This window comes from Gordionus sp. m RMFG-2023, chromosome 4 (assembly GCF_954871325.1).
Source record: "Gordionus sp. m RMFG-2023 chromosome 4, tfGorSpeb1-WG-v2, whole genome shotgun sequence".
NCBI classification, from domain to species: Eukaryota; Metazoa; Nematomorpha; class Gordioida; order Chordodea; family Parachordodidae; genus Gordionus; species Gordionus sp. m RMFG-2023.
In genome coordinates, this window is record NC_088778.1 from 12,333,191 (window position 1) to 12,356,897 (window position 23,707).

At 26.0% G+C, this 23,707-nt stretch overlaps 1 protein-coding gene across 1 annotated transcript in view; it reads right to left on the reverse strand.

The window, feature by feature from the left end:
• Positions 1-14,875: 14,875 nt before the first annotated feature.
• Positions 14,876-23,707, reverse strand: part of LOC135928305 (glycine--tRNA ligase-like) — a 50,858-nt gene continuing 42,026 nt past the window's right edge. Inside the window, exons 9-15 of the mRNA XM_065464746.1 lie at positions 18,639-18,746; positions 18,194-18,339; positions 17,205-17,296; positions 16,048-16,154; positions 15,753-15,846; positions 15,439-15,626; positions 14,876-15,065 (exon numbers count right to left, since the gene is read on the reverse strand). Of these exons, the coding sequence (XP_065320818.1) occupies positions 14,949-15,065; positions 15,439-15,626; positions 15,753-15,846; positions 16,048-16,154; positions 17,205-17,296; positions 18,194-18,339; positions 18,639-18,746 (852 nt within the window). The 3' untranslated portion in view covers positions 14,876-14,948. The remainder of the gene's footprint in view (positions 15,066-15,438; positions 15,627-15,752; positions 15,847-16,047; positions 16,155-17,204; positions 17,297-18,193; positions 18,340-18,638; positions 18,747-23,707) is intronic.

Consider the following 23,707-nt stretch of genomic DNA (forward strand, 5'->3'; position numbering starts at 1 on the left):
TTTTGCTAAAAAGCAATTAATCATAATTTGATGATATAATATCTTTTAAAAAAAATTTTCCAAAAACACTTTTTTTAATTTTTAATTAATTAAAAAATTGATATTAAATATCAAATAATTTAAAATTCTATTTTTACATAATATTATTGAAAAAAAATATATTTACTAGCTTATTACAACTTATATTTTATTTTTCAATTACAAAATTTAACAAATTTATATCCATATGATGGCGTTAAATACATATATATGAAAATATATTCTTAGGAAAATAGAATAAATATTGGATAGCGCTTTTATAATTGGGTGTGTGAAATACCTAAAAAAATTTTAAAAAATAGAGGTTTCTTTGAGATTTAATTAATGAGTAGGTTTAGAAGCGAAAAATAGTAGAACGTTTGTAAGGAACATATTGCTGGCGTTATTGATCAAAATCTCTTCATTTTTGGTTTATACGTGTATATTTAGGTGTTAAACATTATCCTAAAAAATATTTTGAAAATATTATGATTTGACCGAATGCCGGGCTTAAAACCGACCAATTACTAAAAATTCGATCGACCAAATTTGGTGTTAATATTATTTGGAAAATAATCATTTTTGGTTTATTTATCTATAAATACGTGCAAATCATTATCCCAAAAAATATTTTAAAAATATCGCGATTTGACCGATAACCGATTTGAAACCGAAATACTGTCTTGCTGGCGTTATACATAGAAAATCTCTTCATTTTTGGTTTATACGTGTATATTTAGGTGTTAAACATTATCCTAAAAAATATTTTGAAAATATTATGATTTGATTGAATGCCGAGCTTAAAACCGACCAATTACTAAAAATTCGATCGACCAAATTTGGTATTAATAATATTTGGAAAATAATCATTTTTGGTTTATTTATCTATAAATACGTGCAAATCATTATCCCAAAAAATATTATAAAGATATCGTGATTTGACAGAAAACCGATTTGAAACCGGCCCAATGACTAAATACTGTCTTGCTGGCGTTATACATGGAAAATTCTTTATTTTTGGTTTATATGTGAACAATAACGTGTTAAGCATGATCCTAATTAATTTTTTGAAAATATTATGATTTGACCGAATGGCGAGCTCAAAACTGACCACTTACTAAATATTCGATCGACCAAATTTGGTAGTTAATATTATTTGGAAAATAATCATTTTTGGTTTATTTATCTATAAATACGTGCAAATCATTATCCCAAAAAATATTTTAAAAATATCGCGATTTGACCGATAACCGATTTGAAACCGAAATACTGTCTTGCTGGCGTTATACATAGAAAATCTCTTCATTTTTGGTTTATACGTGTATATTTAGGTGTTAAACATTATCCTAAAAATTATTTTGAAAATATTATGATTTGACAGAATGCCGAGCTTAAAACTGACCAATTACTAAATATTCGATAGACCAAATTTGGTGTTAATATTATTTGGAAAATAATCATTTTTGGTTTATTTATCTATAAATACGTGCAAATCATTATCCCAAAAAATATTTTAAAAATATCGTGATTTGACCGATAACCTATTTGAAACCGAAATACTGTCTTGCTGGCGTTATACATAGAAAATTCTTCATTTTTGGTTTATACGTGAACAATAACGTGTTAAGCATTATCCTAATTAATTTTTTAAAAATATTATGATTTGACCGAATGGCGAGCTCAAAACTGACCACTTACTAAATATTCGATCGACCAAATTTGGTGTTAATATTATTTGGAAAATAATCATTTTTGGTTTATTTATCTATAAATACGTGCAAATCATTATCCCAAAAAATATTTTAAAAATATCGCGATTTGACCGATAACCGATTTGAAACCGAAATACTGTCTTGCTGGCGTTATACATAGAAAATCTCTTCATTTTTGGTTTATACGTGTATATTTAGGTGTTAAACATTATCCTAAAAAATATTTTGAAAATATTATGATTTGACCGAATGCCGAGCTTAAAACCGACCAATTACTAAAAATTCGATCGACCAAATTTGGTGTTAATATTATTTGGAAAATAATCATTTTTGGTTTATTTATCTATAAATACGTGCAAATCATTATCCCAAAAAATATTTTAAAAATATCGCGATTTGACCGATAACCGATTTGAAACCGAAATACTGTCTTGCTGGCGTTATACATAGAAAATCTCTTCATTTTTGGTTTATACGTGTATATTTAGGTGTTAAACATTATCCTGAAAAATATTTTGAAAATATTATGATTTGACCGAATGCCGAGCTTAAAACCGACCAATTACTAAATATTCGATCGACCAAATTTGGTGTTAATATTATTTGGAAAATAATCCTTTTTGGTTTATTTATCTATAAATACGTGCAAATCATTATCCCAAAAAATATTTTAAAAATATCGCGATTTGACCGATAACCGATTTGAAACTGAAATACTGTCTTGCTGGCGTTATACATAGAAAATCTCTTCATTTTTGGTTTATACGTGTATATTTAGGTGTTAAACATTATCCTAAAAAATATTTTGAAAATATTATGATTTGACCGAATGCCGAGCTTAAAACCGACCAATTACTAAAAATTCGATCGACCAAATTTGGTGTTAATATTATTTGGAAAATGTTCATTTTTGGTTAATATATCTATAAATACGTGCAAATCATTATCCCAAAAAATATTTTAAAAATATCGTGATTTGACCGATAACCGATTTGAAACCGAAATACTGTCTTGCTGGCGTTATACATAGAAAATCTCTTCATTTTTGGTTTATAGGTGTATATTTAGGTGTTAAACATTATCCTAAAAAATATTTTGAAAATATTATGATTTGACCGAATGGCGAGCTCAAAACCGACCACTTACTAAATATTCGATCTACCAAATTTGGTAGTAATATTATTTGGAAAATAATCATTTTTGGTTTATTTATCTATAAATACGTGCAAATCATTATCCCAAAAAATATTTTAAAAATATCGCGATTTGACCGATAACCGATTTGAAACCGAAATACTGTCTTGCTGGCGTTATACATAGAAAATCTCTTCATTTTTGGTTTATACGTGTATATTTAGGTGTTAAACATTATCCTAAAAAATATTTTGAAAATATTATGATTTGACCGAATGGCGAGCTCAAAACCGACCACTTACTAAATATTCGATCGACCAAATTTGGTAGTTAATATTATTTGGAAAATGTTCATTTTTGGTTAATATATCTATAAATACGTGCAAATCATTATCCCAAAAAATATTTTAAAAATATCGCGATTTGACCGATAACCGATTTGAAACCGAAATACTGTCTTGCTGGCGTTATACATAGAAAATCTCTTCATTTTTGGTTTATACGTGTATATTTAGGTGTTAAACATTATCCTAAAAAATATTTTGAAAATATTATGATTTGACCGAATGGCGAGCTCAAAACCGACCACTTACTAAATATTCGATCGACCAAATTTGGTAGTTAATATTATTTGGAAAATAATCATTTTTGGTTTATTTATCTATAAATACGTGCAAATCATTATCCCAAAAAATATTTTAAAAATATCGTGATTTGACCGAAAACCGATTTGAAACCGGCCCAATGACTAAATACTGTCTTGCTGGCGTTATACATAGAAAATCTCTTTATTTTTGGTTTATACGTGAACAATAACGTGTTAAGCATTATCCTAATTAATATTTTGAAAATATTATGATTTGACCGAATGCCGAGCTTAAAACCGACCAATTACTACATATTTGATCTACCAAATTTGGTAGTTAATATTATTTGGAAAATAATCATTTTTGGTTTATTTATCTTAAATACCGAAAATATCAAAAATATGCGATTTGACTGAGAACCGAAAACTGTCTTGCTGGCGTTATACGTAGAAAATCTCTTCATTTTTGGTTTATAAGTGTAACAATAAGGTGTAAGTAAGCATTATCCTAAATTATTTTTTGAAAATATTAAGATATGACCGAATACCCAGCTCAGATAATCTTTATTACAATAAATTTTTAATCTCCAAAAAAAATAATTTCTATAAAAAATCATCCCTCCCCTCACCTCCATCGAAAATTCTCGGGTTCCTGTTATTTTTTTATTTCATAAAAATTAAAAATTTATACAAAATTATAATTTTTTCAAAAAAATAATTTTTTAAAAAATAATTTGGCATATTCCTAAAAAAAATAAAAATCAATGTGCATAAAAAAATAATAAACAAATAAATAAATAATTTTAAATATTTTCCGTTAAAATTTATTATTATTATATAATTATAAATATTCTTTTTGTGATAAAATGCCTGATTTCCTGCCCTATATGAATCGGTAAGTTCTATAAAATTATAAATATTAATTTTTTTTTATATTAGATTAATTGAGAAGCCATCTCCTGAGGTGGCTCTCGAAATTCTTAAAGAGATAAAAAGTGAAGATATTGTGCCTATGATGTATCATTCTTCAAATGGATTAGTCGGGTATGTTGATGTAATTACTAAGCATATATTAGAGAGAATTCAACCAACAATATTGTTGAAGTAAATATAAATATATATATATATATTACAACTTTTATCCTTGGCCCCGGGTATATGTAGCAGGCCATGTTTTAATTTTTTAAAATATAAAAAAGACAATGGCCGTACCGAAAAATTTTGTAAAATAAAAATTCTACCCGGGTTGGTATTTTTTTTAAAAAATTCGACCAGGCCGTTTAAAAGGAAAATCTGCTTTTATATGAATATTGATTAGATAATATGAACTATATTAAACTTTTATTTGAATCATTTTTAATTGTTTAAAAAATAATGAATATTTTTTTAAAAACAAACTATATTATTAAGATTTTCACCAAGGAAAACGATTGGGGATGGAAATTGCCTATATCGTGCTGTGTCATTAGCAATTTTCGGTGAAGAAACGTACCACATTTATTTTCGTATTATAGCCGCAATCGAGGTCATACTCAATAGAGACTTTTATGATTTAGAAAATGTTAATTATATTGTACCAGTTTCCATGAGAGAACGTATTTTATTTTATTCTTATAATCATACTTTAAATAACATACTTAAAATAGGGGATTGGTCAGGCATGATTATTATTTTTGTTTTAAGTGGGGCTTTAAATACGCCTATTAAATCTTTTTGTCCCCCTTTATCATTTAATTTATTAAGCCCAAGTCCTTATACCCTTCATATATATGGTCGGGATGTTAGCAGATGTTCTGATATAAAAATTAACATAATGTGGACATCTTGTAGTATACCCAATGATATTTTAAATATTTCTATAAATCATTTTATTTATTTACAAAAGCTTAATTTCAACCCACATGATAAAATAGTTAATATTGACAGTTCATTTGATACTATATCTATTAATGAATCCCATGATTTTATAACTAATACGGATAATGTTAAAAAATCGAATTTAAATTATATAAACTCTTCCCCAATTAATGATATCAGCGGTAATTATGATAAAAAATCTATTAATGAATCGCCTAAATTTATAATAAAATCAAATTTAAATAATATAAAATTTTTCCCAATTAATGATAATTATGATAAAAAATCTATTAACGAATCGCCTAAATTTATACCTATAAAATCAAATTTACATTATATAAACTCTTCCCCAGTTAATGATATCAGCGGTAATTATGATAATAAATCTATTAACGAATCGCATGAATTTACTCCTATAAAATCAAATTTAAATAATATAAAATTTTCCCCAATTAATGATAATTATGATACAAAATCTATTAACGAATCGCCTAAATTTATACCTATAAAAGTAAATTTAAATAATATAAAATTTTCTCCAATTAATGATAATTATGATAATAAATCTATTAAAGAATCGCATGAATTTACACCTATAAAATCAAATTTAAATAATATAAAATTTTCCCCAATTAATGTTACTTATGTTAAAAAATCTATTAACGAATCGCCTAAATTTATACCTATAAAATCAAATTTAAATTATATATTCTCTTCCCCAATAAATGATATAAGCAGTAATTATGATAATAAATCTTTTAAGGAATCGCATGAATTTACACCTATAAAATCAAATTTGAATAATATAAAATTTTCCCCAATTAATGATAATAAATATACTAATAATCAAAAATTCACTAATTTTTCAATAAAAAACATTTTATCATCAAACTCTTCACAAAATAAAAATTTTTTACCATGCGATAGTAGTGATATCATCTTAAAAAATTCATTTATCGAGACTACACAGGTAATACAGTTTTTACTAGATCCTAAAAATATTTTAAATTCTATACCAATAGGTATCAAAAATAATAAATATTATATAATTAATAATACTAATAATATAAAAAATATTGGATATCGCAATGCATATGTTGATGATTGTGGTGCTTGGAGTAGTGTCAAATCCAGTTTAAGTCAAATCATAATATTTTCAAAATATTTTTTAGGATAATGTTTAACACCTAAATATACACCTATAAACCAAAAATGAAGAGATTTTCTATGTATAACGCCAGCAAGACAGTATTTCGGTTTCAAATCGGTTATCGGTCAAATCACGATATTTTTAAAATATTTTTTGGGATAATGATTTGCACGTATTTATAGATATATTAGCCAAAAATGAACATTTTCCAAATAATATTACTACCAAATTTGGTAGATCGAATATTTAGTAAGTGGTCGATTTTGAGCTCGCCATTCGGTCAAATCATAATATTTTCAAAATATTTTTTAGGATAATGTTTAACACCTAAATATACACCTATAAACCAAAAATGAAGAGATTTTCTATGTATAACGCCAGCAAGACAGTATTTCGGTTTCAAATCGGTTATCGGTCAAATCACGATATTTTTAAAATATTTTTTGGGATAATGATTTGCACGTATTTATAGATAAATAAACCAAAAATGATTATTTTCCAAATAATATTACTACCAAATTTGGTAGATCGAATATTTAGTAAGTGGTCGGTTTTGAGCTCGCCATTCGGTCAAATCATAATATTTTCAAAATATTTTTTAGGATAATGTTTAACACCTAAATATACACCTATAAACCAAAAATGAAGAGATTTTCTATGTATAACGCCAGCAAGACAGTATTTCGGTTTCAAATCGGTTATCGGTCAAATCACGATATTTTTAAAATATTTTTTGGGATAAAGATTTGCACGTATTTATAGATATATTAACCAAAAATGAACATTTTCCAAATAATATTACTACCAAATTTGGTAGATCGAATATTTAGTAAGTGGTCGGTTTTGAGCTCGCCATTCGGTCAAATCATAATATTTTCAAAATATTTTTTAGGATAATGTTTAACACGCTAAATATACACCTATAAACCAAAAATGAAGAGATTTTCTGTGTATAACGCCAGCAAGACAGTATTTAGTCATTGGGCTGGTTTCAAATCGGTTATCGGTCAAATCACGATATTTTTAAAATATTTTTTGGGATAATGATTTGCACGTATTTATAGATAAATTAACCAAAAATGAACATTTTCCAAATAATATTAACTACCAAATTTGGTAGATCGAATATTTAGTAAGTGGTCGGTTTTGAGCTCGCCATTCGGTCAAATCATAATATTTTCAAAATATTTTTTAGGATAATGTTTAACACCTAAATATACACGTATAAACCAAAAATGAAGAGATTTTCTATGTATAACGCCAGCAAGACAGTATTTCGGTTTCAAATCGGTTATCGGTCAAATCACGATATTTTTAAAATATTTTTTGGGATAATGATTTGCACGTATTTATAGATATATTAGCCAAAAATGAACATTTTCCAAATAATATTACTACCAAATTTGGTAGATCGAATATTTAGTAAGTGGTCGGTTTTGAGCTCGCCATTCGGTCAAATCATAATATTTTCAAAATATTTTTTAGGATAATGTTTAACACGCTAAATATACACGTATAAACCAAATATGAAGAGATTTTCTATGTATAACGCCAGCAAGACAGTATTTCGGTTTCAAATCGGTTATCGGTCAAATCACGATATTTTTAAAATATTTTTTGGGATAATGATTTGCACGTATTTATAGATATATTAACCAAAAATGAACATTTTCCAAATAATATTACTACCAAATTTGGTAGATCGAATATTTAGTAAGTGGTCGGTTTTGAGCTCGCCATTCGGTCAAATTATAATATTTTCAAAAAATTAATTAGGATAATGCTTAACACGTTATTGTTCACGTATAAACCAAAAATAAAGAATTTTCCATGTATAACGCCAGCAAGACAGTATTTAGTCATTGGGCCGGTTTCAAATCGGTTTTCTGTCAAATCACGATATTTTTAAAATATTTTTGGGGATAATGATTTGCACGTATTTATAGATAAATAAACCAAAAAATGAACATTTTCCAAATAATATTAACACCAAATTTGGTGGATCGAATATTTAGTAATTGGTCGGTTTTAAGCCCGGCATTCGGTCAAATCATAATATTTTCAAAATATTTTTTAGGATAATGTTTAACACCTAAATATACAAGTATAAACCAAAAATGAAGAGATTTTGATCAATAACGCCAGCAATATGTTCCTTATAAACGTTCTACTATTTTTCGCTTCTAAACCTACCCATTAATTAAATCTCAAAGAAACCTCTATTTTTTAAATTTTTTTTAGGTTTTTCACATGTATTTACACCCAAATATAAAAAAGGCGCTATCCAATATTTATTCTGGTTTCCTAAGAATATATTTTCATATTTATGTATTTAACGCCCTCATATGGATATAAATTTGTTAAACTTTGTAATTGAAAAATAAAATATAAGTTGTAATAAGCTAGTAAATATATTTTTTTTCCAATTATATTAAGTAAAAATAGAATTTTAAATTATTTGATATTTATTATCAATTTTTTAATTAATTAAAAATTGATTTATGTAAAATAAATAAAAATGTTTTTTTAAAAGATATTATATCATCAAATTATGATTAATTGCTTTTTAGCAAGACAGTTTAGCAAGACAATATTTAGTCATACCGATTTTTGAATTGTTAAAAATTAATTATATATTTGAATTATAATTAAAAAAAACTAGACTTAAATTTGGAATCAAATTTTTTATTTTATTTATAGGCAAAATATTATTAAAAATACAAAAGTTTATAAAAACTGCTCTACGTCTTTGCTTAGACAATTTTTAAGTTATTATCCAATATAAATATTTTTACTTTGACTTGTTCACTTTCATTTTCCTCTAATTAATAATCATCTTTGAGAATAAGTTAAAAATTAAAAATAAATGGCCTAAATGATTTAATTGTCTAAAATTTATTAACACTCCAATAGGAATTTTTGAGAATAAATTTAAAATTTTTTATAAATGCCGTAAATGAATTAAGTTGTTTAAAATTTATTATCACTTCACTTAATTGGAAATATTATAAAGTTCCAATTAAATTATTAATTTTTGTATTTACAATTATATAAATATCTTAATATATGATTATATACACTACTCTTAGAGAGGATGAACCCGGGTTCAAATAAAAATCCGTTCGGTTCGGGGTTTTGAAAATTTTATAAATGGGGTTCAGGTTCGGGTTCAGATATCCCTGGTCAAAAGTATCAGCGATACCTTTTTAGAAGAAAAGGAACACCCTTCGTAACCTTCTTCTAGAGGTAACTAGTAATGGTAACACGTTTTTTTTGAGTAAAGATAATGCAAAACGATACTCGTTATTACAAATTTTTCTTAGAAAATATGGAATAAACATATTTTATTGTATTATAAAATTACTTTAATTTTTTTTAAAATTTTATAAAAAATTTAAGCCGAGTTTTTAATTCACATAAACCACAAATTCCTTCATTTTTATTTTAAATTTTCGTTGTTAAATTTTTAGTCAAAATTGTCAATCTAATTAATATTGAATCAATAATATATGTATAATATTTTCTTATTAATATTATAATAAAGAATATTATGTCAATTGTGCATTTCTTCTGATGAAGATGAGTAAAACCTGCATTGGTTCCAACATGAAACATTTTTTACACCAATAAAGAAAATAAAGGTACAAAGTTTACACTATTGTGTCTAAACTGAAATATTTTAACCTCAGTGAACATGGGTATCCTCCAAAGTGTGCAGCCATTATTAAAGAAAAATGGGATATCTGATTAACTGGTTAGGACAATATGGAACTCTTTCCATAACTTATTAAAATTAATATTAATAAAGAGAATGGCCACAAATTTGGCGAATCTTGTGATAAATCCAAAATTAAAATTTTCAGATAATGACAAGTCGTTCATTGATGAATATTATATAGCTATATGTATGATTTTATAGATTATGGAACCTGTTCCTAGGACTCTTTCGATTTTAGAGAGAGAAGAAAATATGAATTTTGGAAATCTCATTCACACGATAAATTTAAAAAAAAACAGCTTTAAATAATTTCAGCTACTTATTAATGCAATTCTGCAAACAAAGATAAAATTGAAGTATTGTTCATAATTTATATATTGATAATATTTTAATTGTATATATATTATCAGAAATAATTCACCTGCTATTTAGTTCAGATTGATCTTAGTAAAACTAGATGTCAGTGAAAGAAGGAAGATTGAACCTATTTCTTGTTTGTGAAAAGATCTTAATAAAGAAAAGGCATACTTGATTCCTTTATAAAACAATACATCTACAGATGATTATTCTTTAATTTTTAATAAATTCCCAATTTAAAATTTTTATATATTATACCCTCCCATCCTCTGCAGGGGTGTTGAGCACTAAGATGTTTATCTAATCAAAATAAAAATCAATAAAAATTATTATAAAAATATCTTAAAATATATTATTTTTGTATTAATTTATTTATTATATATATATATAAATTATTATAAAAAGATATATATTATTTATTGCATAATTTTATTATATTATATATGTTGAAAAAATATTTTTTCAAAATACAATATTTAATCTTTTAAGTAACGAGTAATCCGTTACTTTTTTAAATAGTCAGTGACGGGTCTTCCTTTTTTCACAAGGTAACGAATAATGGTTGCCTACTTTTTCTCAGATGTAACGTGTTTCCTTTCTGATGTAACGTTTACAGCACTAGTAAATATATATATAATTATTTATTAATTAAAGATGCTACTAATTACAATCTTTGCTCAGAATCTGGTAGTTTATATCAACAATATTTTTTTTTTACATTTTCTATATTTTTTTATACCTTTTTGTGGTTTTGGCCAAATATTTTCTTTAGTTTTTTATATTATCTTGATTTTAAGATATAATTAAAGATTTATATAAATTAGATAGAAGATAGAACTATATTTTATTAATTTTTAAGTCTGGTTTTGAAATCCCACAGAAGACACTCTTTGTTTGGATATCATGATTAGTTTTCTGGGTAATATTATATGAGATTAGACCACTCATTAAACAACGACCAAAATTTATTTAAATAAAATAAGAACAATTTTTTTAAAATATATGTTCATGGAATCATGTTATCAAATCCGATCTACTGTATATCATTACCCCAAAGAGAAAACCATCGAGGGCTCAAGAAAAAAACACGGCACTTGTTGGATTCGAACAAAGAAACATCAAAATGTGATATACTTATTAAACCAAGGATAAAATGACTTATTTAATCTCAATAAAACATAAAAAATCAGTAATGTTTAACGCGATGCATTAATAATCTAGTTTTCCTTTAAGATAAAACAAAATGGTTCCACCATAGTTTTCATTTAAATGGCGAAGAATTTTTACTTTAATAAAAAAATAAAGAATATAAGCCCAAGAGAGTCACACAGGCATAATATTTTCTCGATAGTAGAACTTTTATAAAGACAACTCAAAGGGAATTCATTAACTGACCAAATGTAGTTAATTGACGGAAAATGGTATATTTCATAAGCTTCTCAGAGTTGGGCAGTACCGAAAAGCTTGTATCTAAGATACAAGATCCTTTTGTATCTTGTACTCGGTATCTTTTTGATATTTTTAATAAGATACTAGCATACGTGTATCTAAGATTCTTTATTCTGGAAAGTATCTTATTTTATTTTCTTGACAAAAGATACAGATTATTTTTAATATTCACTTTAAAAATTTTACATATCACAGTATATATCTTATTTCGGAAAATCTTGTATTAATTACTTTATTTTTTTCCGACATATTTTAAGTATATCGACAATCAAAATTAGCTGGAAAATTTACAAACCATATTAAGATCGATACATAAAAATAACACCAAAACTAAATAAGTAAAGATTACATTTTATGTATAAAAGTAACTCGGTAGAGTATCATTACCAATTTTATGTAATATTTTTTAATTTGTAGCATGATTAACATTCATGGTAGTGAAAGTTAAATTATGGAAATAAGTTCACCTGAATCAAATTCCAAACTTAATATTTTAGATGGGAATTTTTTTTTAAATAGTTCAATTTAGAAAAAGGCAATATACAGGTTGAATGTACCTTGTATAAACATAAAAAATGATTAAAGGTTCAATAAATTTTGTTAAACATAATAAAGTATATATTATTAATATACGGTTAAATAGGTTATCTTAAAAATTCAAATTTATAATATTGTCTACTTTTATTAAAAACTGCCCAAGATGGTATTAGCAAAAGATTTTCCTATGATAATTAATGAGGCTTCATTGGCATCAATATCACATCCATATTTTAAGAACTTATGGATTGAGTAGGGATAAAATAAGGTACTTTCAAAATATATTAATAAAAGAAGCCCTAAATGTAGTACCAGAGTATAAAATGAAGCTCAAACTATAATAACAATCGATTTAACATTTATTTTCTTTTTGTTTCTGAAATAATATAAATAACATTGAGCTGGAGGTTTTAAGTTATATTAAAGACCGTCGATATACATTAGAAATGCTTAATGATTATCCTTCCATTAAGGATTTATTAAAAATATAATACTGTAAAACCTTCAACAGCTCCAGTTGAATGGTTATTTAGTTTTATTAGCACAATGCTAATTACGCCGAAAAGGCAAAGACCTAATGATGAATAATGTTGCTGAGTTCAATAATACAAATAACATTGAGTTGAAGGATTTAAAAATATAATACTGCCATACCTTCATCAGCTACAGTTGAAAGGTTATTAAGTTTTAGCGCAATGTTAAGTACGCTTAAACGGCAAAGGTCTAAAGATAAATTATTTGAAAATTTTGAATATTTAAGAAAAAATGAATTTATTTTAAATATTCTTTTGCAAATTAATATTTCAACTCTTATTTAAAAATACTAGTCTCCCTTCCCTGTCTATGCTAAGAATGAGCTAATAATAATATTAAGATGCCTGATTATTATAATTAATTCATCATTAAATATTTTATTAATTTTTGTAAATGTTCATTCTGATTATATGCGTGTTATCTTCTTCACAAATAAATAATAAAAATTGTATTTTATAAACTATTCTAATTTAATTGGTAATGATAATTTAAAGATATCTTGAATTTAAAATACTCTCATTTAGCAAAAGACACAAGTATCTTTTTGATATTATGAACAAACTACTAGTATATATATCTAAGATTCATTTTCCGGAGGACCTGCCCAACTCTGATGCTTCCATAAAATTTAACATAATGGTATTATAGAAAAATAGGGAAATCCTTTTTTGCTCATTTGAGGATAGGATTATGTTAATTATATCAATTTAAATAAAATGTATTTAAATAAATTATAATATTAATTTAAATATAAATATTCAAAAAATCTGATGACCTTAAAACTTACCATCTTTTACAATTTCCCATTCAAATATATTTTAGTAAAAATATATAAAAAGTTTATTGCAAAAAAAACTTAATGTTATTTTAAAGTAATAAAGACACCTTGCCTTCATGTTCTAACTAACTATTACCTTCTTTTTTTGCTAATTTTCAAAAAATGAGCCACCCTGTAGTTAAAAAGTTAACAACACCACTACATAGATATATATTTAGTAAAGTAAATATTAGGGGTGTACTGATACCACTTTATGGAGGCCGATCCGATATTTCCAATATTAAATCGACCGATTTCGATCCGATATCATATCTAATTTTGTATTCTGTAAAGATACAATGGTTTTAATTTTTAATATACTTTTTATTAGTATAGCATCTATAATTTAACTATGCCATAACTTACGTCATTTAAATATATTATAATGATCAGTTATAGTTTATTTTCAATTCAATAAAATATTCTTATTGTTAAATACTTTTATATAATAAGTAATAAACAAATATATATGAAATTTGAAATTAATATTTAAAATAATATTTAACTTTAATATATCGACGATTTCTTTTTAGAAATATCAAAATTTCAAATTCATCAAAGGTCAGCCTGCTGCGATGGTAACTGTCAATAACACCAGCTTCACTAAAAACAGATTCTGAAGAGATTATCGCACATTTTTATAAACAGAATGCGCAAAAAAATAACCATATGGCAGAATGTTAATTAATTAATTATATTATTTAAAAAAATATATAAAAATGGATTTCGATTTTATTTATAAAAATAAATGATTTTAGATATAACTTTTTTAAAAAATTTTATACCATTTTATTTTTGTTAAAGACGCCATTTTATATCGGATCGGAAAATTTTATAATATTGACCGATAACCGATATTTTAAGATGGATGAAATATCGGTCCGATCCGATAAAAAATATCGGTACATCCCTAGTAAATATAAAATATTCTATAAATTAAGATTTAATATTAATCTAATTTCTTGTTTGTCGTTCAAATTGTATTTCAAAAATTAAATTAGCCCTCAACGCATCTTTATTTATTAAAATTTGCATTTAACAATTATGTGCATAAATAAAAAATCATTATTATAATATAATTAATCGAATGATTTAGTGGCTTCCTGCTGGACAAATTGAGGGTATAAGATTTGAACATCGGCCCAAGTAATCTTATCATCACATAAATCACTTATCAATTGTGAGATCTCGTCCATCTATATATTTATAAAAAAGCATTTTTTTTCTTTATATTTAAAAACTGATAAATGGGTTAAAAATTTAATGTGACCTTGGCAATATATTAATATCAATTTATATTTAAAAAAAACGGTAAATATTAGAGTCATACAAGGCCAGTTCATGCCGCGTCAAACGAATCAATAAAATAATTTTTAATATTAGGAGGGAGGGTTAATTTTTAATTAAGGAGGCCCATTTCGAGTAGGTCAGAGCTGTAGGTAGATTTTTAGAAATATAATATCCTTCTCATAAAAATACGAATTTTAAAAATAAATCCAAATATTAGTGTTGCATTCTGAAAGATAACTTATTTTTTTTATGTATAAAGTGTTTTTCTTCTTTTAATACATTCGCTCTGATTTGAAGCATAGAATCTCTTTCCCTCAAAGTTACAGTAGGTGTAGCAACCAAAGAATCGAAATCAATAGTTATGGCAAATGGGATAGCTATCTCATCTGTTCTAGCATATCTTCTCCCTATAGACCCTGCTGAACTATCCACTTTGTGACTAATGCTAAGTGCGGTTAAGGATTTTGCTTAATTCATTGTTTTTCATATATAAAAAAATTAAAGTATATATAAAAAGTAAATAAATTTTAAAATATAAATTATTTTTTATTCCAGGAACAATTGACGTTATAAATTAATTACAATGAATTTACACAAAATTTTGATTAATGGCTTGAAACTCGAGTTGTTGCTTAAAGGCAGAATCGAACATTTATATGGGGAAACGGAGGAAGGCAAAGAGAAATACTATAGTTTAAACAACAAAATATTGATAAGAATTATTATATGAAAGTATAATTTACAATTTTTATTATTATCATAGACAAACGAAAATTTATAAAAAATAAAGAAAGACTTTATATTTAAGGGTTTATTAGTTAATCTAAATCAGTGAAATTAATAAATTAAGACCTAAAGACCCAATTTCATTTTTTTTACAAAAATTACCGTTCGTTTGTCATCTTCCCGCATTTTGAAATTATGTTCTAGAACGGAATACATGATCCTCCCAATTCCGAATGAAGGTTCAATTACTGATGGAGTTATTTCTTCAACTAATATTTTATAAAATAGTAATTCAATTTATAAAAAGTATTTAACATATTAACATAATTATTCTTAAAATGGGTGTACAAATGATGTTAGTAAAGAGTTCGCAAATAGTATATTTTCGTTATGATTAATGTTATTTATAAGAATATTAAAAATATTCCAAAAGAACCATATAAAAAAATGCATTAGTAAATAGTGAACTAGGAAATGGCTTTAAAATGATAAATTTTACTAAATAACTATATTTTAATTATTTTTTCAAAAAAGGAACGACCAAAAAATTTTATTTAGAGAAATTAATTACAGGAATTATATTATAATAAAATATTAGTAATGTGTATAGGTCTGCAAAGGACGAGTTTTAGTCAAGCCTTAATATAGGCAGGCGTGAGTGGCGGATTTAAAATATTTTTAAAACAATAGGCGGGCGAGTGAATTTAAAATATTTTTCGGGCCGAAATGCACGAAACGGACTTTTATATATAAAAAATTATAATTTTTCCCTCATAATATTCACATTTTTATAAGTAAAAAACATATTAAATAAAATCAATAAAGAGCCAAACCAGCCAATCAAATAATTTTTAAACATTGAGCAAGCGGGATAAACAAAATTTTAAAATAAATTGGGGGTGGGGAGGGGGGGGGGTATTTTTTTTGAAAACTACGGAGGGGCGGGAGTAGTGTTGTCAAACGGCTCGATTTTAGCCAATTTTTAAATATGGCTAACTCAATATTTAGCCAGAAAAATTGTCTAAGCTTCGATTTTCGTTAATAGATGTCCTTACCTTTTTGTCATCTATCAGCAAAATCTTTAGTTATTGAAAAATACAAATTAAAAGGATTTTTTAAATAAACAAAATCACTAATTGCTTTGAATTCAAAAGATAATCTAATTGCCATTTTAAATTATAAAGAGAAAACATTATTTTTTTACAAATATTTTATAAACCCAGAATTTTTTCTAGAGCTCGATTTTGAGTTGCAGGACTCTAGATATAGTGTATGTATGTAATTAATTATGGTTATAATATATATATCGATTATATTACCGTAAAGCTTCTTTTCGTAGCGCTTGACATAAATCATATCCTTGCTTATTTCCAAATCTCGCCCGTTTGCCGGGAGCGTTATTTTTATTTTGCTAATATGGCATTATAATTACTTTGTATAAATTACTATTCTTTCCAAAATATATACAGCAAAAAAATAAGATATAACACTTTAATTAAATAACTTTATCAGAAAAAAGATTTACAAAATTTATGTTTATATGTCAATTCCGCGAATTTTTTTTCTATGATGCACATTAGCGCAAATCTTGAACTTCATATAAATATAAATCTGCGAATATATTATAATAAATTAGGGCAGTACCGATCTATCACCGATCCGATATTTTATATTTGAACAAATGTAATAAAAATATCAATAATTTCTATTTTAAAAAAAACCAACCAACTTTCAAGAGTGATTAATTGTATTTCATTATTTATTTTTTTCTCCTTAAGTTAATAATCTCATTTAAAATATTTGCAATGTATATATATGGGTGAATGTAGTGTTGTCAACCAGCTTAATTTAGCCGATTTTTAAAAAGGGCTAAATCAAGATTTTAACTAAAACATTATCACGTAAGCCTCGAAATTTAGCCAATAAGTCCAAACTTTTCTGCTAAATGTGAGAAAAATATTTAAGCTTGAGTAATTTATTCTTGGCCAAAATCTTGAATTGGCTAAATCGAGCGGTTTAACAATGCTAGAGGAATGTGACTTTTGCATTTTAGTTCCTTATTAACTTATTATTATGAAATTATTTATAAAATAAAAAAGATTATATACAATCATAAAATAACCAAAAATAATAAAAAATTTCGGATAGGACCGTTTTTTTAACAAAATATGGGATCCGATATTTTTGAAAACGCTAAATATCGCCAATATTTAATATCGGCAAAGCCCAACTTAAATCCATTTTTGAGAAAACATTGCCAAAATAATTTCGAGGAATTGACGTGATAACGAAAATAAAAATTCATTACCCTTCTTCTTCAAACTTTTTAACCAAGATTGAAATTTCTTCTTCATTTAACAATGAGAAATATAGCAAAACATCTTTACTATCCTTTTTAAATACTTTACCCAAGTACTCTTTTTTAACTTGTATTTCGGTGACTTCTTTAACGATGTACAAATATAAAGTTGTCGATAGAAAGATATAATATTATCGAGTTAAGGAAATCCAATTTGACGACATTCTAACGTATTAGATAATTAATTCTATAATCGCAAGTTGTTTATTTCATGCAGGAGACATAAAAAGTAAACAATTTAGTTAGGTTTTGAGGTAATAATTCTTTTGTTCCTCCTTAGCGAAAACCATTATTTATATATAAAAAAAATCCTCACTATTATAAAATTTTAAAAATGTATTATATTTAAGTTATATAATTAAGCACAATAGTTTTTTTTGTAAAAAAAGGATATGGGTTGAGATAAGGCTTTTTCCGAAACTAATTTTATGCCAGTAGCTTTGTGATGCTGAATAAGATCATAACACGACCTGTCGGCACATCCCACACATTCGACCCAGCCCTTTCAAAATAAATATTTTAGAATAAAAAATAATTAATAACTAAATAAAACTAACAAAATAAAAATCATAGTTGCAAGGTATCGAGATAAGAATTCAAGAGTCGATTGCGATCCTAATTTTAACATAATTGTCTGTATCGTCAATTCTTTTATAAAATGAGTAGTATCAAGATACTATTCTATTAATTAATATTTCTAAATTTTTATCTATTGCTGAAACATAGGGTTGTTAAACAAAACCTTAAAAATTATCGCGATCTCAATTCTTTCAAAAAAGATCGCGATCCCAATATTTTTACCATTACCGATAGATATAAAGTAAGACATTTTTTTTAATATTCTGAATTAATATACTAATATTATTGAATGGCAATTATAATTTAGTAAATAAAACCGAACCGATACCGGATTTTCAAAGTTTGAGATATCTTTATATTTTCTTTCACTCCTTATTATATTTATAATAGTTTTTGTAGTAACTGCAAATTAACTATTTGTTGGTGCATTCTGATAGCAGTTATTTTCACATATTGATAATTTTATAAATTTAAAATAAATTTATTAATCGATTGTATTTTATTTTAATTAGATTCATTATATATTATCTTTAAATAAATCAATTATTCTCAACCTCGTAGTCTTTCTCTAACACTCACGACTCTTAAAAGTGGTGCCGAAACCCGGGATTCGATGCCGGAGAGAGGAAAATATAAAATAAAATTGAACCAGGGAAGGAAAAGTTCACAAAGAATAATTTATGGTAAAAAATATTATAAATCAATGAATTATCTATTTTATACAGTATTTTTATTAATTATAGTTTTTCTTTATTCGATTAATGTCAGTAGAATATTTAAACTTTTTTTAATCAAATTTTTATTAAGTACTCTGTAATGTATATTGCACAGATAAATATGTGGAATTTTTTAATAGATAATTTGTTAATAGTTCTTGTGTTGATGTTTTTAGTTTTTGTATTAGGTCAAAAGGAAGAAATAAGACTTATATTAAAATAGAACGTAGAGAAATAGAAAAATTTTATAAGAGAAGAAGATAAGACAAGACCTATAGATAATTACTGACAGATAAGGTGCTATTGTTGTGGTCAGCCGGGTCACATGTCGCGACAGTGTTAATTAACCAAAGATTTAAAATGCGCGAGATGTGGCAAGAATGGCCACGTAGCAATAAGATGTAGAATGAATAATTTGATCATGAGATGTACTAATTGTGGTCAGGAAGGACACACACAGGAAAGGTGTAAGATTTGACTAGAAAAGAATTTTGATTTTTATGATAATTTTGTTAATAATAAATTTTTGAATTTTTTTAATTATAAATCATGTAATAATAATAAGTATAGATAAAATGAGAGATATAAAGATAGAAAATAGAAATTTTGAAATATATAGAACAAATAATGTGATTGGTGAAGAAATACGAAATATAGAATTAGAAGATTTTTTAAAGAAGAATAGATGCCCAAAAATTAATAAAAAGATTAAGGAAGTAGATATATGTTTTTTATTGGATACAGGAGTGGAGATTAGCCTGTTGAGCATAAAAGATTTCAATAAATTTTGACCAGAAGAAGAATTTGTGGTAAGAAAGATAAGAGCCAAACAATTAGATGGTAGCATTGTGAAAATTTTAGGTTAATATAGGATAAGGTTGCCTGGAATTAATAAAGATATAACTTTATGGATAACTACTTTAAAGATCGAGCCGATTTTAGGTTAGAATGACATTAAGAAGATAGGTCTTGATTATAATTGGTGGTCTTTGTTTGAAAATGTCAGCGAAAACAACAAATTAACTAAAGAGATAATAAGAAATGAGGATAAGGAGAAGACTGAGTTACATTGTGTTAAACAGGATAGTTCTCGATAAACTGAGAAATCGAACACCAGAATTTTTAATTAGATATAGAAGCAACATAGAAAAAAATAAGGAAACAGGAGATATAAGGACAATAGAGGTAGATTCAGTCGAATCAAACAACAAAGAATTAAGAATATGGTAGAACTGAATGTTGTTGAGGATAATTTAAACAAAGAAATAAAGAATATATTGAATAGGTATAAGGAAGTCTTAAAAGAAGAATTAGGTACTCTTAAAGATTTTGAATACGATTAGAAGAAAATTATCGATCTAAATTTTGCGGCATAAGAAAATTACCGTTTTCTTAGTTAGAAGAGATAGATAAAGAATTAGACAAATGGCTTAAAGAAGGAATAATAAGACTAATAGTGCATAGTGTATGGGCAACACCATTAGTTCCCATAAGAAAACAGGATAACAGTTTAAGACTATGTATAGACTATAGAGTATCGGTTAACCCGTAGTTGATAGAGGAAAAATATTGGCTAATTTAAAAGGAGTAACAATTTTTTCTAAAATAGATTTTTCTAATGCGTACTTGCAAATTAAGGTAAGTGAGAATACAAGTAAGATATCAACGATTACAATGCATAGAGGATTATTTGCTTTTTGCCGTTTACTATTTGGTTTGAAAGTATCGGCTCCAATATTTCAAAGAACTATGGCTGCTTTATTCCAAGGAATAAGGGGAATAATGTATTATTTAGATGATGTTTTGATATGTGGTAGAACAGAAGAACACAATATGAGATTAGTTAAAGTGTTAGGTATAATATTAGAAAATGGTTTAAGAGCTAATATGAATAAGAGTGTTTTTGGAGTAAGAGAAATAAAGTATTTAAGACATATTATAAAGGGAAATGAAATTACTCCAATTGAAAAGAATATAGATAAGATAATGAACATGAGAGCACCAAATATTAAAACGGAAGTACAGGCGTTTTTAGGAGCTACGAATTATTATCATCGGTTTGTTCAAAATTTTGCAGAAATTGCCACACCTTGTATGTTTTATTAAAAAAAAATAAAAGGTTTGAATGAGGAGAAGCACAGGAGGAAAGTTTCGAAAAATTGAAAATAAAGATGGCAGAGAAACCGATTTTAAATTGTTTTAATGAGAATTTAGATATTATATTAGCTGTAGATGCATCTAATGAAAGTATAGTAGGAGCTTTATTATAGATGACAGATAATGTTGAGAAATCGATTTTATTTTTATCGAGACGGTTTAGTAGCACTGAGAAAAATTACTCCACGATCGAGAAGGAGGCTCTTGCTGTGAAATTCGGGCTAGCGAAGTGCAAAGAATATCTGATTGGAAGAAGGTTTATCTTATATACCGATCATAAGCCTTTGGTAGATTTATTCAAGAAGGAAAATAAGGAATTTATGATTTCACCAAGATTGCAAAAATGGTTAATTTTAGTTGGTAATTTCGATTATGAGATAAGATTCAGAGCGGGTAAACAAAATTGCTTACCAGATATATTATCGAGATTGTTTAAAAAAGACAGTACAAACAAGGATACACTAATCAATAGTTTAGAATATATAGAAGAGGAGGAAATATTAGATAGTAAAGTTATAAGAGCTTTGAAGATAGATACAAGAGAAAAACCTATAACTTTTGAAATAGTAGGGGAGATATCCAAAAAAGATGAAGAATTAATAAGAATTAGAACTAGTTTGAAGGGAGATGCAGAATGGAAAGGTGAAGACAAAGCCTTTAAGAATATAAGGAGTGAATTAAATATAGAAGACAATTGTTTATTGAGAGGATATCGATTAGTGATACCGAATAAGTTAAGAAAAGATACATTAGCCGTAATACATACAGGACATCAAGGCATAGAAAGAATGAAGAATAAAGCAAGAGAATACATTTGGTGGCCCAAGATGAATAGTGAAATAGAAAAATTAGCTAAGAGTTGTGAAACATGTAATATGTGTGTAAATTTACCAGCAAGAAATAAGGAAGATAAATGGCCAAAGACAAATGTGCCATGTGAAAGAATACACATAGATTTTTTAGAATATGAAAGAAATAAATATTTTATTATGGTAGATGCAGGTTCAAAATGGATAGATTGCCAACAGGTATCAGGTTTATCAACAAAAATAGCTTTAGATAAAATAAAAGATTTTGTAAGTAAATATGGATTAATGAAGACCTTAGTATCCGATGGTGGTCCAGCGTTCAGAGGCAGAGCATTTGATAAGTTTTGTGATAGATGGAAGATTGAACATTTATTATCTCCACCACATTATCCAAGAAGTAATGGACAAGTTGAACGAATGGTAGCTATAGTTAAAAATTGGTTAAAAAAATAAAAATACGGAGAAGGAAAATGGTGGTTATTATTATTAGCATATAACAATACTAAGACTAGCAAAGGGAATTCACCAGCAGAGATGTTTTTAGGTAGAAAAACAAGAACTGAATTAGATTTTTTGAAAGAAAAAATAAAGCAAAAGGATTATACATATGAGGAGAAATTTAAAGTTAGAAGTTTAGTATGGATTCTACTTTTTGATGGTCCAATTAAATGGGGGAAGGGTATAGTAAGTAAGAATATAGGAAGGAAAAAGGTAGAAGTAGAAATTGAAGGACAAGAAGGAACATATGCAAGGCATATTAAACAATTAAGACCTAGGTGTATAGGTTAGGAACGATGAGTCTTAAAATTGATGATAAACATAATGGATTTGTTTGGTATAACAAGTGATAATTATGAGAATCTTAATTTTAAGTGTTGATGATAGACATAATTGATTTGTTTTAAAAAGTTGGGTAAAATTATGAGAATCATAACTGAGGGTATTTGAAAATTGATGATAAGCATAATAGATTTGTTTTAGGTATAACAAGTGATAATTATGAGAATCATAATTTTGTGTTTTAAAATTGATGATAAACATAATAGATTTGTTTTAGGTATAACAAGTGATAATTATGAGAATCATAATTTTGTGTTTTAAAATTGATGATAAATATAATTAATTTGTTGATGAACAAGTGACAATTATGAGAATCATAATTTTAAATGGTAATGATATACATAATGGATTTGTTTTGGTGT